Source organism: Entelurus aequoreus, linkage group LG22, assembly GCF_033978785.1.
Source record: "Entelurus aequoreus isolate RoL-2023_Sb linkage group LG22, RoL_Eaeq_v1.1, whole genome shotgun sequence".
NCBI classification, from domain to species: domain Eukaryota; kingdom Metazoa; phylum Chordata; class Actinopteri; order Syngnathiformes; family Syngnathidae; genus Entelurus; species Entelurus aequoreus.
The window spans coordinates 36,881,029-36,898,528 of NC_084752.1; the positions used below are offsets into that span (position 1 = coordinate 36,881,029).

Consider the following 17,500-nt stretch of genomic DNA (forward strand, 5'->3'; position numbering starts at 1 on the left):
GTGACAATACATCATGTTGTCACTTTTATGAATGTCCACGTGACAATACATCATGTTGTCACTTTTATGAATGTCCACGTGACAATACATCATGTTGTCACTTTTATGAATGTCCACGTGACAATACATCATGTTGTCACTTTTATGAATGTCCACGTGACAATACATCATGTTGTCACTTTTATGAATGTCCACGTGACAATACATCATGTTGTCACTTTTATGAATGTCCACGTGACAATACATCATGTTGTCACTTTTATGAATGTCCACGTGACAATACATCATGTTGTCACTTTTATGAATGTCCACGTGACAATACATCATGTTGTCACTTTTATGAATGTCCACGTGACAATACATCATGTTGTCACTTTTATGAATGTCCACGTGACAATACATCATGTTGTCACTTTTATGAATGTCCAGGTGACAATACATCATGTTGTCACTTTTATGAATGTCCAGGTGACAATACATCATGTTGTCACTTTTATGAATGTCCAGGTGACAATACATCATGTTGTCACTTTTATGAATGTCCAGGTGACAATACATCATGTTGTCACTTTTATGAATGTCCACGTGACAATACATCATGTTGTCACTTTTATGAATGTCCAGGTGACAATACATCATGTTGTCACTTTTATGAATGTCCAGGTGACAATACATCATGTTGTCACTTTTATGAATGTCCAGGTGACAATACATCATGTTGTCACTTTTATGAATGTCCAGGTGACAATACATCATGTTGTCACTTTTATGAATGTCCAGGTGACAATACATCATGTTGTCACTTTTATGAATGTCCAGGTGACAATACATCATGTTGTCACTTTTATGAATGTCCACGTGACAATACATCATGTTGTCACTTTTATGAATGTCCACGTGACAATACATCATGTTGTCACTTTTATGAATGTCCACGTGACAATACATCATGTTGTCACTTTTATGAATGTCCAGGTGACAATACATCATGTTGTCACTTTTATGAATGTCCAGGTGACAATACATCATGTTGTCACTTTTATGAATGTCCAGGTGACAATACATCATGTTGTCACTTTTATGAATGTCCAGGTGACAATACATCATGTTGTCACTTTTATGAATGTCCAGGTGACAATACATCATGTTGTCACTTTTATGAATGTCCACGTGACAATACATCATGTTGTCACTTTTATGAATGTCCAGGTGACAATACATCATGTTGTCACTTTTATGAATGTCCAGGTGACAATACATCATGTTGTCACTTTTATGAATGTCCAGGTGACAATACATCATGTTGTCACTTTTATGAATGTCCAGGTGACAATACATCATGTTGTCACTTTTATGAATGTCCAGGTGACAATACATCATGTTGTCACTTTTATGAATGTCCAGGTGACAATACATCATGTTGTCACTTTTATGAATGTCCACGTGACAATACATCATGTTGTCACTTTTATGAATGTCCAGGTGACAATACATCATGTTGTCACTTTTATGAATGTCCACGTGACAATACATCATGTTGTCACTTTTATGAATGTCCACGTGACAATACATCATGTTGTCACTTTTATGAATGTCCAGGTGACAATACATCATGTTGTCACTTTTATGAATGTCCACGTGACAATACATCATGTTGTCACTTTTATGAATGTCCACGTGACAATACATCATGTTGTCACTTTTATGAATGTCCAGGTGACAATACATCATGTTGTCACTTTTATGAATGTCCAGGTGACAATACATCATGTTGTCACTTTTATGAATGTCCACGTGACAATACATCATGTTGTCACTTTTATGAATGTCCACGTGACAATACATCATGTTGTCACTTTTATGAATGTCCACGTGACAATACATCATGTTGTCACTTTTATGAATGTCCACGTGACAATACATCATGTTGTCACTTTTATGAATGTCCAGGTGACAATACATCATGTTGTCACTTTTATGAATGTCCAGGTGACAATACATCATGTTGTCACTTTTATGAATGTCCACATGACAATACATCATGTTGTCACTTTTATGAATGTCCACGTGACAATACATCATGTTAAGCACAAAGCATCATCAAACTCTAAACTCATACACTTGGGATGAAATAGATACTTCAAATAGCACACACACACACACACACGCTTGTGTAAACTTGGTGAACGTAAACCTGGTGAACATAAACTTAGTGAACAAAATCTTGATGAACATATACTTGGTGAACATAAACATGATGAACATAAACCTGGTCAACATAAACATGGTGAACATAAACTTGGTCAACATAAACATGATGAACATAAACTTGGTCAACATAAACATGATGAACATAAACTTAGTGAACAAAATCTTGATGAACATATACTTGGTGAACATAAACATGTTGAACATATACTTGGTGAACATAAACATGATGAACATATACTTGGTGAACATAAACATGATGAACATATACTTGGTGAAATTACGGTAAACTTAGTGAGCATAATCTTGATGAACATAAACATGATGAACATATACTTGATGAACATATACTTGGTGAACATAAACATGGTGAACATATACTTGATGAACATAAACATGATGAACATATACTTGGTGAACATAAACATGATGAACATATACTTGGTAAACATAAACATGATGAACATGTACTTGGTGAACTTACGGTAAACTTAGTGAGCATAATCTTGATAAACATAAACATGATGAACATATACTTGGTGAACATAAACTTAGTGAACATAATATTGATGAACATAAACTTGGTGAACATAAACATGTTTAACATATACTTGGTGAACCTAAACATGATGAACATATACTTGGTGAACATAAACATGTTGAACATATACTTGGTGAACATATACTTGGTGAACATAAACATGTTTAACATATACTTGGTGAACACAAACATGTTGAACATATACTTGGTGAACATAAACATGATGAACATATACTTGGTGAACATAGACTTAGTGAGCATAATCTTGATGAACATAAACTTGGTGAACATAAACATGAACATAAACATGATGAACATATACTTGGTGAACATAAACTTAGTGAACATAATCTTGATAAACATAAACTTGGTGAACCTAAACATGATGAACATATACTTGGTGAACATAAACATGTTGAACATATACTTGGTGAACATATACTTGGTGAACATAAACATGTTGAACATATACTTGGTGAACACAAACATGTTGAACATATACTTGGTGAACATAAACATGATGAACATATACTTGGTGAACATAGACTTAGTGAGCATAATCTTGATGAACATAAACTTGGTGAACATAAACATGAACATAAACATGATGAACATATACTTGGTGAACATAAACTTAGTGAACATAATCTTGATAAACATAAACTTGGTGAACCTAAACATGATGAACATATACTTGGTGAACATAAACATGTTGAACATATACTTGGTGAACATATACTTGGTGAACATAAACATGTTGAACATATACTTGGTGAACACAAACATGTTGAACATATACTTGGTGAACATAAACATGATGAACATATACTTGGTGAACATAGACTTAGTGAGCATAATCTTGATGAACATAAACTTGGTGAACATATACTTGGTGAACATAAACTTAGTGAACATAATCTTGATAAACATAAACTTGGTGAACCTAAACATGATGAACATATACTTGGTGAACATAAACATGTTGAACATATACTTGGTGAACATAAACATGATGAACATATACTTGGTGAACATGAACATGATGAACATATACTTGGTGAACATAAACTTAGTGAACATAATCTTGATGAACATAAACTTGGTGAACACAAACATGTTGAACATATACTTGGTGAACATAAACATGATGAACATATACTTGGTGAACATAAACATGATGAACATAAACCTGGTCAACATAAACATGATGAACATAAACTTTGTGAGCATAATGTTGATGAACATAAACTTGGTGAACATAAACCTGGTCAACATAAACATTCCTTGATGTGTCCTGCAGAGTCCTCAACGTGTGTCGTCACTGGGTGGAACATCACTTCTACGACTTTGAGAGAGATGCTCACCTGCTTCGACGACTGGAAGACTTTATTGCTTCTGTTAGAGGTCTGCGCCTCGGTCTTACCTGTGTGCTCACCTGTGTGTGTGTGTGTGCTCACCTGTGTGTGTGTGTGTGTGTGTGTGTGTGTGTGTGTGTGTGTGTGTGTGTGTGTGTGTGTGTGTGTGTGTGTGTGTGTGTGTGTGTGTGTGTGTGTGTGTGTGTGTGTGTGTGTGTGTGTGTGTGTGTGTGTGTGTGTGTGTGTGTGTGTGTGTGTGTTTCAGGCAAGGCGATGAGGAAGTGGGTGGAGTCCATCACCAAGATCATCCAGAGGAAGAAGCAGGTGCAGGTGAGCGGTCCAAGTCACAGCATCACCTTCCAGAACTCTCCTCCTCCCATCGAGTGGCACATCTGCAAGCCAGGAAACGTGGACCAGTTCGACCTCATGACCCTTCACCCCATCGAGATCGCCCGGCAGCTCACCCTGCTGGAGTCTGATTTCTACAGGTAAGACCGCCCCCTTTCCGGCCGGGCGCAGCGAGACCGCTGACGTGTGTCCCTCAGGTCGGTGCAGCCGTCGGAGCTGGTGGGCAGCGTGTGGACCAAAGAGGACAAGGAGATCCACTCTCCCAACCTGCTGAGGATGATCCGACACACCACCAACCTCACCTTGTGGTTTGAAAAGTGAGACCGCCGCCTGCTCCTCGCCTCCACCCGCCCCGCCCCTTCCCACCTCCTCTCGGCGTGTGCACAGGTGCATCGTGGAGACGGAGAACCTGGAGGAACGTGTGGCGGTCGTGTCTCGCATCATCGAGATCCTTCAGGTCTTCCAGGAACTCAACAACTTCAACGGCGTCCTGGAGGTGGTCAGCGCCATGAACTCCTCCCCCGTCTACCGGCTGGACCACACTTTCGAGGTCCCACGGCGGCATCCTCCGGTAATCCAAATACACACTTGGTTCCATTCCCTTTTTTTCCTTTTCCAGCAAATTCCGAGTCGGCAGAGGAAAATTCTGGAGGAGGCTCACGAGCTGAGTGAAGACCACTACAAGAAGTACTTGGCCAAACTGCGCTCCATCAACCCTCCGTGTGTCCCCTTCTTTGGTACGACGTGACGCCCTACCTGTGGGGGATCAGAGGTGGGCTAACAGGTGTGTGTGTGGGGGGGGGGCAGGCATCTACCTGACCAACATCCTGAAGACGGAGGAAGGAAACCCCGACTTCCTGCACAGACACGGCAAGGAGCTGATCAACTTCAGCAAGAGAAGGAAAGTGGCTGAGATCACAGGAGAGATCCAGCAGTACCAGAACCAGCCCTACTGCCTCAGAGTGGAGAGCGACGTCAGGGTGAGTCCTGCTCAACTCACTTCCTGTTTGCTCTGCCACTCACCAGCTGCTTGTGTGGCGCAGAAGTTCTTCGAGAACCTCAACCCCATGGAGGACATGTGCGAGAAGGACTTTGCCGACCGCCTCTTCAACAACTCCTTGCTCATCGAGCCTCGCAACGCCCGCTCGCTGCCGCGCTTTGTGAGTACTTCCTGTTTTGGCCACGCTCTCAATGGCTCGCAGCTGCTGATCTGGCGCCCCCCACAGGCCAAGAGGTACACGTGCCCTCTCAAGTCGCCGGGCATCCGGCCCACCTCGGCGAGGCCCGGCACCATGCGCCACCCGACGCCGCTGCAGAACGAGCCCAGGAAGATCAGCTACAGCCGCATCCCCGACAGCGAGGTGGACGGCGGCGCTGTCTCCGCCCCCAACTCCCCCTGCACGCCACTGACTCCGCCCCCTGCCTCGGCAGCCTCGAGCTCCACCGACGTGGGCAGCGTGTTCGACTCGCCGCAGGGGCCCAGCAGCCCCTTCCACTCCAGTAAGCCCCGCCCACTGACACATGCTTGGTTACTCCACTTCCCGTTTGACGTCTCCAGAGGGGAATCTCAGCTTCTCCTCTATCCTCTTCCTCACGCTCTTCTCTCTTCACCCTGCAGCTTGCGACGCCATCTTTGGCCCGGTCTCACTGCCTCACGGCCCACGTTAGTATACCCGCCTCCTCCTGGTTTCCATAGTAACCCCCATCTCCATGGCAACAGGCAGGGAGGGCTGTGTGTGTGTTCAGGTTGGACCCGGCTGGTGCTGATGCTGCTTTGTTTCATGGCGCTTCCTGTTGGGGTCCATAGCGGTTCTCCCCGCGTTCTTTGACCCGGTCCCGCCTCCTCTAACCCTCTTCTGTCCTACAGGGTCGTCCTCGGTCTCGTCCATGGTGAGTTTCAGCCGCATTCCCGAGGACGTTCCCGTCCCTCCGCCGGTGCCCCCGCGAAGACGACCAGAGTCCGCTCCGGCCGAGTCGTCGCCGTCCAAGGTGGTGGTGGTTCCTTTGGTTCCGCTGAGGTGCAATCAGGTGTGCTCAGTCCACCTTGTCTTGTGTGTCCTCCCCAGATGATGTCGCAGTTGGACAGCCCCCCCGCCGTGCCGCCTCGTCAGCCCACCTGTAAGCTCCTCCCCCCTCGGTACTCGTCCCTGTCGTCCTCGTCGCCGCCCGACAGCCCCCCCTTGCTGCCCCCCCGGGAACCCCTCAACTCGCCCCTGCACCTCCTCCCTCCCCCACAGGGCCGCCCCCGCGGCGAGCTGCCGCCTCAGGCCTTCTTCCCTTCCACCTCCGCCCCCGCAGCGTGCTCTTCACCGCCGCCTTCCGTCAGCCCCTCCCCCGCCTCCACGAAGATGCCCCTCCCCTCTCCGCCCCTCCCTCTGGATGGGCCCCCTGTGCCCCCTCGCCACGGCGTCCCCAAGCTTCCCCCCAAGACCTATAAGAGGGAGTCTCTGAGCCACGCCCCCCTGCTGGACAGCCCCCCTGCGTTGTGAGGGGGCGGGGCTTGACAAGCTAACACTACAGCCGCTCGGGTCGGGCCTTCCGACGCGGACTACGTGCTCTTATTTTGAAGCCTGGAGGTACAGGAAGCAGCAGAAGGGAATAAAGGTGCCTTGAACCAAGCCGCCCTCTGATTGGTCGCTTCAAGCAGGACTATTTCACTAGAGACTTTCACAATTAAAGGTTGTGTTGCCATTGAAAGACGGGTCACATGCTTGCAGAGTACTTTTATTTTGTCAAGAACAGGAAGTGTCCAGCTGCTGCAGCAGTTTTTGGATGCGGTCCAGGATGATCTCGTTGGCGCCGCTGCAGTCGTCGTGTCCGTACGGAGCGGCGATGGTCAGCGCCCCCGCAACCTTAAGCTCCTCCCCCTCCTCCTCCACAGGGATGCGGTTCTTCTCCAACCAGCGCCGCACCCTGCAGCGCCGCCGCACACGCTCCTGGGGCTCCATGGCGCCCGGCCCGGGAGGCGGGAAGAGCGAGTGCAGCCGCTGGGTGGTGCCTGGGTCTGCTTCCTGGAGGACCTCCACCTGCTGCACCGCCTGGCCCATCACCACCTGCACGCTGGCCCCGCCCACCGAGCGCAGCTGCACCAGGACCAAGCTGGGAGGTCACACAGGTCAAAGGTCAGGGGTGACTGGACGCCTCCCAAAGAATATCATCATGTAGATCTTAAACATGTAGATCTTAAACATATAGATCTTAAACATGTATATCTTAAACATGTAAATCCTACCATGTAGATCTTAAACATATAGATATTGTCATGTAGATTTTAAACATATAGATCATTTCATGTAGATCTTAATCATATAGATCCTGTCATGTAGATCTCAGCATATAGATCTTAAACATATAGATCCTGTCATTTAGCTCTTAAACATATAGATCCTGTCATGTAGATCTTAGACATATAGATCATGTTGTGTAGATCTTAATCATATAGATCATGTTTAGATTTTAAACATAGATCCTGTCATGTAGATCTGAGACATATAGATCCTGTCATGTAGATCTTAAACATATAGATCCTGTCATGTAGATCTTAAACATATAGATCATGTTGTGTAGATCTTAATCATATAGATCATGTTGTGTAGATTTTAAACATAGATCCTGTCATGTAGATCTTAAACATATAGGTCCTGTCATGTAGATCTTAAACATATAGATCATGTTGTGTAGATCTTAATCATATAGATCATGTTGTGTAGATTTTAAACATAGATCCTGTCATGTAGATCTTAAACATATAGATCATGTTGTGTAGATCTTAATCATATAGATCATGTTTAGATTTTAAACATATATATCCTGTCATGTAGATCTGAGACATATAGATCCTGTCATGTAGATCTGAGACATATAGATCATGTCATGTAGATCTTAGACGTATAGATCCTGTCATGTAGATCTTAAACATATAGATCTTGTTGTGTAGATCTTAATCATATAGATCCTGTCATGTAAATCTTAAACATATAGATCATGTTGTGTAGATCTTAAATGTATAGATAGTGTCATGTAGATCTTAAACATATAGATCATGTTGTGTAGATCTTAAATGTATAGATAGTGTCATGTAGATTTTAAATGTATAGTGTCATGTAGATCTTAAATGTATAGATAGTGTCATGTAGATCTTAAATGTATAGATAGTGTCATGTAGATCTTATATGTATAAATTATGTCGTGTAAATCTTAAATGTATAGATAGTGTCATGTAGATCTTAAACATATAGATCGTGTTGTGTAGATCTTAAATGTATAGATTATGTCATGTAGATCTTAAATGTATAGATAGTGTCATGTAGATTTTAAATGTATAGTGTCATGTAGATCTTAAATGTATAGATAGTGTCATGTAGATCTTAAATGTATAGATTGTGTCATGTAGATCTTAAATGTATAGATTGTCATGTAGATCTTAAATGTATAGATTGTCATGTAGATCTTAAATGTATAGATTGTGTCATGTAGATCTTAAATGTATAGATTGTCATGTAGATCTTAAATGTATAGATAGTGTCATGTAGATTTTAAATGTATAGTGTCATGTAGATCTTAAATGTATAGATAGTGTCATGTAGATCTTAAATGTATAGATTGTGTCATGTAGATCTTAAATGTATAGATTGTCATGTAGATCTTAAATGTATAGATTGTCATGTAGATCTTAAATGTATAGATTGTGTCATGTAGATCTTAAATGTATAGATTGTCATGTAGATCTTAAATGTATAGATTGTATCATGTAGATCTTAAATGTATAGATAGTGTCATGTAGATCTTAAATGTATAGATTGTGTCACGTAGAGCTTAAATGTATAGATAGTGTCATGTAGATCTTAAATGTATAGATAGTGTCATGTAGATCTTAAATGTATAGATAGTGTCATGTAGATCTTAAATGTATAGATTGTGTCATGTAGATCTTAAATGTATAGATAGTGTCATGTAGATTTTAAATGTATAGATAGTGTCATGTAGATCTTAAATGTATAGATAGTGTCATGTAGATCTTAAATGTATAGATAGTGTCATGTAGATCTTAAATGTATAGATAGTGTCATGTAGATCTTAAATGTATAGATAGTGTCATGTAGATTTTAAATGTATAGATAGTGTCATGTAGATCTTAAATGTATAGATAGTGTCATGTAGATTTTAAATGTATAGATAGTGTCATGTAGATCTTAAATGTATAGATAGTGTCATGTAGATTTTAAATGTATAGATAGTGTCATGTAGATCTTAAATGTATAGATAGTGTCATGTAGATTTTAAATGTATAGATAGTGTCATGTAGATCAGTGTTTTTCAACCTTTTCTGAGCCGAGGCACATTATTTCATTGAACAAACCCGGAGACACACCACCACCACCACCACCACCACCACCACCACCAGCAGAAAACATAAAACAATGAAACTCAGCAGCTGATACTGACAGTAAAAAGTGGTTAGATATGACCTTAAAGCATAACCAGTCATGCATCACTATAGCTCTTGTCTCAAAGTAGCTGTACTGTCACATCACACCCTGACTTATTTAGACTTGTTGGCTGTTTTCCTGTGTGTAGTGTTTTACTTCTTGTCTTGCGCTCCTATTTTGTTGATTGTCATGTCATGTACGGATGTACTTTGTGGACGCCGTCTGCTCCATGCGCTGTGTAAGTTTTTGCTGTTGTCCAGCATTCTGTTTTGGTTTACTTTGCAGCCAGTTCAGCTTTAGTTCTGTTTTGCACAGCCTTCCCTAAGCTTCAATGCCTTTTGTTTATTTTTAGCTTAAGCATTAGATAACTTTTGACCTTCACCCTGCCTCCCGCTGTCATCTGCATATTGACGGCTACAAAGCAATTAGCTACCTGCTGCCACCTACTGATCTGGAAGAGTATTACACACTACTGATCTGGAAGAGTATTACACACTACTGATCTGGAAGAGTATTACACACTACTGATCTGGAAGAGTATTACACACTACTGATCTGGAAGAGTATTACACACTACTGATCTGGAAGAGTATTACACACTACTGATCTGGAAGAGTATTACACACTACTGATCAGGAAGAGTATTACACACTACTGATCTGGAAGAGTATTACGCACTACTGATCAGGAAGAGTATTACGCACTACTGATCTGGAAGAGTATTACACACTACTGATCAGGAAGAGTATTACGCACTACTGATCTGGAAGAGTATTACGCACTACTGATCTGGAAGAGTATTACACACTACTGATCAGGAAGAGTATTACGCACTACTGATCAGGAAGAGTATTACGCACTACTGATCTGGAAGAGTATTACGCACTACTGATCTGGAAGAGTTTTACGCACTACTGATCTGGAAGAGTTTTACGCACTACTGATCTGGAAGAGTTTTACGCACTACTGATCTGGAAGAGTATTACGCACTACTGATCTGGAAGAGTATTACGCACTACTGATCTGGAAGAGTATTACACACTACTGATCTGGAAGAGTATTACGCACTACTGATCTGGAAGAGTATTACGCACTACTGATCTGGAAGAGTATTACGCACTACTGATCTGGAAGAGTATTACGCACTACTGATCTGGAAGAGTATTACGCACTACTGATCTGGAAGAGTATTACGCACTACTGATCTGGAAGAGTATTACGCACTACTGATCTGGAAGAGTATTACACACTACTGATCTGGAAGAGTATTACACACTACTGATCTGGAAGAGTATTACACACTACTGATCAGAAAGAGTATTACACACTACTGATCAGAAAGAGTATTACGCACTACTGATCTGGAAGAGTATTACGCACTACTGATCTGGAAGAGTTTTACGCACTACTGATCTGGAAGAGTTTTACGCACTACTGATCTGGAAGAGTATTACGCACTACTGATCTGGAAGAGTATTACGCACTACTGATCAGGAAGAGTATTACGCACTACTGATCTGGAAGAGTATTACGCACTACTGATCTGGAAGAGTATTACGCACTACTGATCTGGAAGAGTATTACACACTACTGATCAGGAAGAGTATTACGCACTACTGATCTGGAAGAGTATTACGCACTACTGATCTGGAAGAGTATTACGCACTACTGATCTGGAAGAGTATTACGCACTACTGATCTGGAAGAGTTTTACGCACTACTGATCTGGAAGAGTATTACGCACTACTGATCTGGAAGAGTATTACGCACTACTGATCTGGAAGAGTATTACGCACTACTGATCTGGAAGAGTATTACACACTACTGGTCTGGAAGAGTATTACACACTACTGATCTGGAAGAGTATTACACACTACTGATCTGGAAGAGTTTTACACACTACTGATCTGGAAGAGTATTACACACTACTGATCTGGAAGAGTATTACACACTACTGATCTGGAAGAGTTTTACACACTACTGATCTGGAAGAGTATTACACACTACTGATCTGGAAGAGTATTACACACTACTGATCTGGAAGAGTATTACACACTACTGATCTGGAAGAGTTTTACACACTACTGATCTGGAAGAGTATTACACACTACTGATCTGGAAGAGTTTTACACACTACTGATCTGGAAGAGTATTACACGGTTACTCTGCCAAGCTCTAGACAGCACAGACTAGAATTACTGGTTTGCAAAGAATATTTTTAACCCAGTTAGCTGAAATTACATCATTTCCCACGGCACACCAAACAATATCTCACGGTACACTAGTGTGCCGCGGCACAGTGGTTGAAAAACACTGGTTTAGATCTTAAACATAGATCGTATCATATAGATCTTAGACATGTAGATCTTAGACATATAGATGGTGACATGTAGATATTAGACATATAGATGGTGACATGTAGATATTAGACATATAGATGGTGACATGTAGATCTTAGACATATAGATGGTGACATGTAGATATTAGACATATAGATGTTGACATGTAGATCTTAGACATATAGATGGTGACATGTAGATCTTAGACATATAGATGGTGACATGTAGATCTTAGACATATAGATGGTGACATGTAGATATTAGACATATAGATGGTGACATGTAGATCTTAGACATATGTAGATATTAGACATATAGATCTTAGACATATAGATCCTGTCATGTAGATATTAGACATAGATGGTGACATGTAGATATTAGACATATAGATGGTGACATGTAGATATTAGACATATAGATGGTGACATGTAGATCTTAGACATATAGATGGTGACATGTAGATATTAGACATATAGATGGTGACATGTAGATATTAGACATATAGATGGTGACATGTAGATCTTAGACGTATAGATCTTAGACATATAGATCCTGTCATGTAGATATTAGACATATAGATCCTGTCATGTAGATATTAGACATAGATGGTGACATGTAGATCTTAGACAGATGATGTGATGTGTGTTCAGTAGCATTGCTTGTTTGTGTACTTCCCTAGCGCGGTGTAAGTGTGACGTCACTGCATGTTTACCTGGCAGTCACGGGGTCTACAGTCAGCAGCCAGCCGCCAAACACCTCGTCTTTTCCCGCCGTCACCTTCACTTCTTTGTTGACGTAACGCGTCCACCGCAGCGGACCTAGGTGAGACCAGTCGCACTGCATGACGGTACGAAGACACGCTGCAGCAGTTACTACACGCGCTGCACGAGCCGCTAACGGTCCGGCTGGGAACACGAACACGTTTAATGGTTCCGAGAGGCAAACCTTTTCAAAAGTTGACTTTGGAAAGTCCGGCTGGGAACACGAACACGTTTAATGGTTCCGAGAGGCAAACCTTTTCAAAAGTTGACTTTGGAAAACTACACAGAAGTGTTTTGTTGAACTAAGGAAAGTAGTAGTACGCAAGGGTCACGTGCTTGCTCCATCCAATCAATGATCATTATCCCAAACACTCGGCTTTGTCCTCTTGACGTCACTTCCGGCATCATCAGACGCGCCATGCTAATAAGTCAACAGACTATAATTATGATGTATGTATTCATATATAATGTACCGACTGTTAGTCTAACAGACCTTTATGTAGTGATTTTTAAATATATATTTCACCAACATCATTGTTTGCATTTCAACAGGACTTTTCAGAAAAGTGTTTCTGCTTCCATCTTGCGGTGCATGTGGGTCATTACACCTAAATAACATCTTGTATTGTAACATTGCAAGTGGCACAATCCCACGTTGGCTTCCGTTTTAGTACAACGAACTCTGACGTCACTTCCCCCATCCTTGTCCCGGAAGTCCCGCCCCTGCAGTCAAAGCCATTGGCTAGAAGGCTGTCACGCCAAATTTCTTCCCATTACAAAAACCTTCCTATCCCCCATTTACTTCCGGGGTCATTTCCTCTTACGTCATTGACAGCGATCGATAGCACTTCGGCTTTGACTGCCCGTCGCTGGGTTTTTTTTTATAATATAGCGTTAACAAAACGTCTGTATTAATCGGACAAATTAACTTGAGGATATTCCTGACTGCACATTTCAACATTATCAAACTTTATTAAAACTAAATGTATTCGTTAAATTTAGTTTTTTTTAGTTCTCTGTGTAAGTGAACTAAATTAAAATGTCATTTATGTGCACATATGTACCTCAGTGAAGTCAGATGACCCGTGGTCAGACAAACGACAATATTTAGAATAAGAACATAAAAGTAAAGAAAAACCTTAGGTCTTTCTTCAAGACTTTAAAATGAGGCAAAAAACTGCAATGTAAAATGATTTTTTATTGTTTACAAATGTTTTGTTCCAAACATTGCGCGAGCTGCACCCAAAGAATGGGGAACACCGATAAAGGACAAAGCGTCAATTATAATCACAAGTGGTGGTCACCTCAGAAGTAGACATGTTATAGTGAAAAGCTCTTAAACCACGTCAAGGTACAAACCAATAAAGGTTATTAGATTTTTATTTTTGAACCAGTTATTTTTTCCCCCAGCTTACATATTTCTCCAATCTTTTTTTTTTATGGAGCAACATAGGTATGATACAATTTATTCACTTTTGTATCATGGCATACCAGTACTGTATTCAGTTATTCTTTGATGACGCAGTCGATGGCCTGGACTGAGTTTCTGGATACCCTAAAGCAGGAGTCACCAACCTTTTTGAAACCAAGAGCTACTTCTTGGGTACTGATTAATGCCAAGGGCTACCAGTTTGATACACACTTAAATAAGTTGCCAGGAATAGCCAATTTGCTCAATTTACCTTTAACTCTGTTATTATTAATAATTAATGATATTTAAACTCAATTGAACGGTTTAAAAGAGGAGAAAACACGAAAAAAATGACAATTAAATTTTGAAACATAGTTCATCTTCAATTTCGACTCTTTAAAATTCAAAATTCAAACGAAAAAAAGAAGAGAAAAACTTTAAAAAAAGAATTTATGGAACATCATTAGTAATTTTGTTTTAAATAGGTTAAAATCCAATCTACACTTTGTTAGAATATATAACAAATTGGACCAAGCTATATTTCTAACAAAGACAAATCATTATTTCTTCTAGATTTTCCAGAACAAAATTTTTTAAAGAAATTCAAAAGACTTTGAAATAAGATTTTAATTTGATTCTACAGATTTTCTAGATTTGCCAGAATAATTTTTTTGAATTTTAATCATAATAAGTTTGAAGAAATATTTCACAAATATTCTTCGTCGGAAAAACAGAAGCTAAAATGAAGAATTAAATTAAAATGTATTTATTATTCTTTACACAAACTTTTTTTTTTTTTACTTGAACATTGATTTAAATTGTCAGGAAAGAAGAGGAAGGAATTTAAAAGGTAAAAAGGTATATGTGTTTAAAAATCCTAAAATAATTTTTAAGGTTGTATTTTTTCTCTAAAATTGTCTTTCTGAAAGTTATAAGAAGCAAAGTAAAACAAATAATGAATTTATTTAAACAAGTGAAGACCAAGGGCCGTACTTATCAAGCTTCTTAGAGTGCCATTTTACACTTAAGTCCTGAGAATTTGCGAAATTTAGTCCTACTCTCAAACTTAAGAATAAAAGCTTTTTATCAACGTTCTTAAGTCTAAGAATCACTCCTACTCTCCACGATATTTAAGAGACCTTCAGAGGTGTCTTAAGTGGTTAGGAGTTGCCAGCAGGGGATGGCACTGAGGCGAGAGAGACGTGCGCCAACGTTCAGGGAACGGAACAATGTTTTTTGTTTTTTGATGACGAGCAGCTGATCAAACGGTATCGTTTAGACAGAGCGGATATTATTTTTGTCACAGATTTAATACTTTTCGATTCCTTGTTGATTTCTGCATGTGTCTGCAGTGGGCTAGTATATATAGAGCCACCCACACCAGTTTCAAATTAGTTGCCTAATTAATGAATTGGAAAGAAAATGTTATGAGAGTAGCGTATGTGTGTGGCCGTGAGGTGAGTGACGTCAGTGAGTGTGTGGGCGAGAGAAGAGAAGAGAGGGAGCGGTAGCGTGAGTGCCGGCAGGGACTAGTTTGTTTTGTATTATTTTGTAGTTTATTGTCAAAATATACACTCCCATTGTCCACTTAAATATTTCCAAGATATTTCTTTATTCTTAGACAAGGGATTCCCTTCCGTGATTGGTCATTTCTATGGACTCAGAAATGACGTCACCTAAAATTGCGTTTACGGCACATAGTAATGTCGTAATTCAGCTCTGAGTGTGACACTTAAGATTCACTCCTACACTTCGATGAAAGTGTGAGTAAGACGCTTGATAACTAACTTTTAAGTGCAGCTTTCAGCGAAGAATTTATTTACTCTTAAGTCAACTCTTAGCAGACTTCTTAGGAGTCATTCTAAGAAGCTTGATAAGTACGGCCCCTGGTCCGCTTCCCACAAAAAGGCCTTCATTGTTGAGCTCACTGTACCCTGGGAGGAATCCATGGAGGAGGCATATGAGAGGAAATATTTGCGGTATTCCGAGCTGGCCGCGGAAGCTCAAAATCGCGGCTGGAATACTGAAGTCCGCCCTGTGGAGGTTGGGTGCAGAGGCTTTGTGGGAACCTCTACCGCAGAACTGCTGAGGGACTTGGGAGTCAGGGGTCAGTGCCTGCGTACAGCCATCAAAGCCGCATCTGAAGCAGCCGAAAAGAGCAGCCGGTGGCTCTGGCTGAAGAGGAATGACCCCAATTGGGCCCCCAACTAGTGCAGCAGGAGGTATGCGGTCAGACAAATCTGACTCAGGGAACCGGACGCCCCTGCCATGCATAGTTCCCTGATAGGTCTGCCAACGAGGTGGCTTTTATGGCTAATTGGGCTTGGGTCGCAAGCTAAGGTCTGATCATCCTGTAGCTGGCCGCCTCTGGAGAGGGTGTATAGTGTTAAAGGCCGAAACATCCAATGACCCAGAGGAACACTACTGATGATGCGCACCTGTCGTAGAATTTCTGACCTTTTGACCTACATTTCTTGTCTTTTAAGAATGTCCGCTCATTTTCAATTCTCTTGTATTTTGTGCCATTGAATGGACCAGTTGTGGGACAAAAGTGAATATTAAGTCGTGCCAACCTGTCTACAGAATGTGTTGACTGTCTAAAGGATTCAAGTTGTTATGGAACAGATAGGGAAAACAACAAGACATTGACGCATTTAGATAACAAACAATGACGCACAAGAGACATATAAAAAATGACAGAACACCGGAACTGGACAGTGATTTTGGCTTGTGTGTGTCTTGTTTACTCCAGAGTAACATGTGGTCTGTCTGCACGGCCAACTTAATTCAACCTGCACTTCTGATAATGAGTAAATAAATTTGTTGTACTAAACTACTTTTGTTGCCTGTTTAAGCTTCGGACAATCCACTACACACCCGTAAATTTTATCCGTCAGGTCTTCCATTCACGTTCACTGTTCATTTGAATGTGTTAAGTCATTTTATGCATTTGTGTTTCGCACAAGAGGTAGAACATCTCACTCTGTGTTTTCTGGAATATGGCTCCAATGTCAAAATGTTACTCAATTTGAAACCTGCTCACCAGTTGTATCTGGTCGGGGTGCAGCTCCTTTTTCCAGGGTGATGTGGGGCCAGCATATGTGTGGT

General features: G+C 41.1%; 3 protein-coding genes across 4 annotated transcripts in view; 2 read left to right on the plus strand and 1 right to left on the minus strand.

Annotated features, from left to right (window-relative positions):
• Nucleotides 1–7,149, plus strand: part of LOC133639625 (son of sevenless homolog 1-like) — a 51,728-nt gene extending 44,579 nt beyond the window's left edge. The window contains 11 exon segments of the mRNA XM_062033095.1: nt 4,050–4,153; nt 4,370–4,592; nt 4,650–4,769; nt 4,840–5,002; nt 5,072–5,189; nt 5,260–5,432; nt 5,496–5,612; nt 5,679–5,952; nt 6,071–6,115; nt 6,320–6,441; nt 6,519–7,149. Coding sequence (XP_061889079.1) covers nt 4,050–4,153; nt 4,370–4,592; nt 4,650–4,769; nt 4,840–5,002; nt 5,072–5,189; nt 5,260–5,432; nt 5,496–5,612; nt 5,679–5,952; nt 6,071–6,115; nt 6,320–6,441; nt 6,519–6,941 — 1,882 coding nt within the window. The 3' untranslated portion in view covers nt 6,942–7,149.
• Nucleotides 7,150–7,168: 19 nt separating this feature from the next.
• Nucleotides 7,169–13,324, minus strand: gemin6 (gem (nuclear organelle) associated protein 6). Of its 2 annotated transcripts, XM_062033100.1 has the most exons (3): nt 13,236–13,324; nt 12,933–13,165; nt 7,169–7,551 (listed from the first exon to the last, which is right to left on the minus strand). In XM_062033100.1, exons 2-3 carry the CDS (start codon nt 13,061–13,063, stop codon nt 7,185–7,187), a joined length of 498 nt encoding a protein of 165 aa, XP_061889084.1. In that variant the 5' UTR covers nt 13,064–13,165; nt 13,236–13,324; the 3' UTR covers nt 7,169–7,184. The 2 variants fall into 2 exon arrangements, with proteins under 2 accessions (XP_061889084.1, XP_061889083.1); XM_062033099.1 differs by lacking the exon at nt 13,236–13,324 and having other exon boundaries at nt 12,933–13,182.
• pgap4 (post-GPI attachment to proteins GalNAc transferase 4) overlaps nt 12,913–17,500 on the plus strand; it is a 17,944-nt gene continuing 13,356 nt past the window's right edge. Inside the window, exon 1 of the mRNA XM_062033098.1 lies at nt 12,913–13,042. The gene's annotated coding sequence lies outside the window, so the exon portion shown is untranslated. The remainder of the gene's footprint in view (nt 13,043–17,500) is intronic.

Bases quoted from the DNA above. Each gene is read 5' to 3' on its own strand.
- gemin6 (XM_062033100.1), bottom strand. From the start codon at position 13,063: ATGCAGTGCGACTGGTCTCACCTAGGTCCGCTGCGGTGGACGCGTTAC. The intron at 7,552-12,932 runs GTAAACATGCAG...GTGACCTCCCAG, and splicing joins GTAGACCCCGTGACTGCCAG to CTTGGTCCTGGTGCAGCTGC.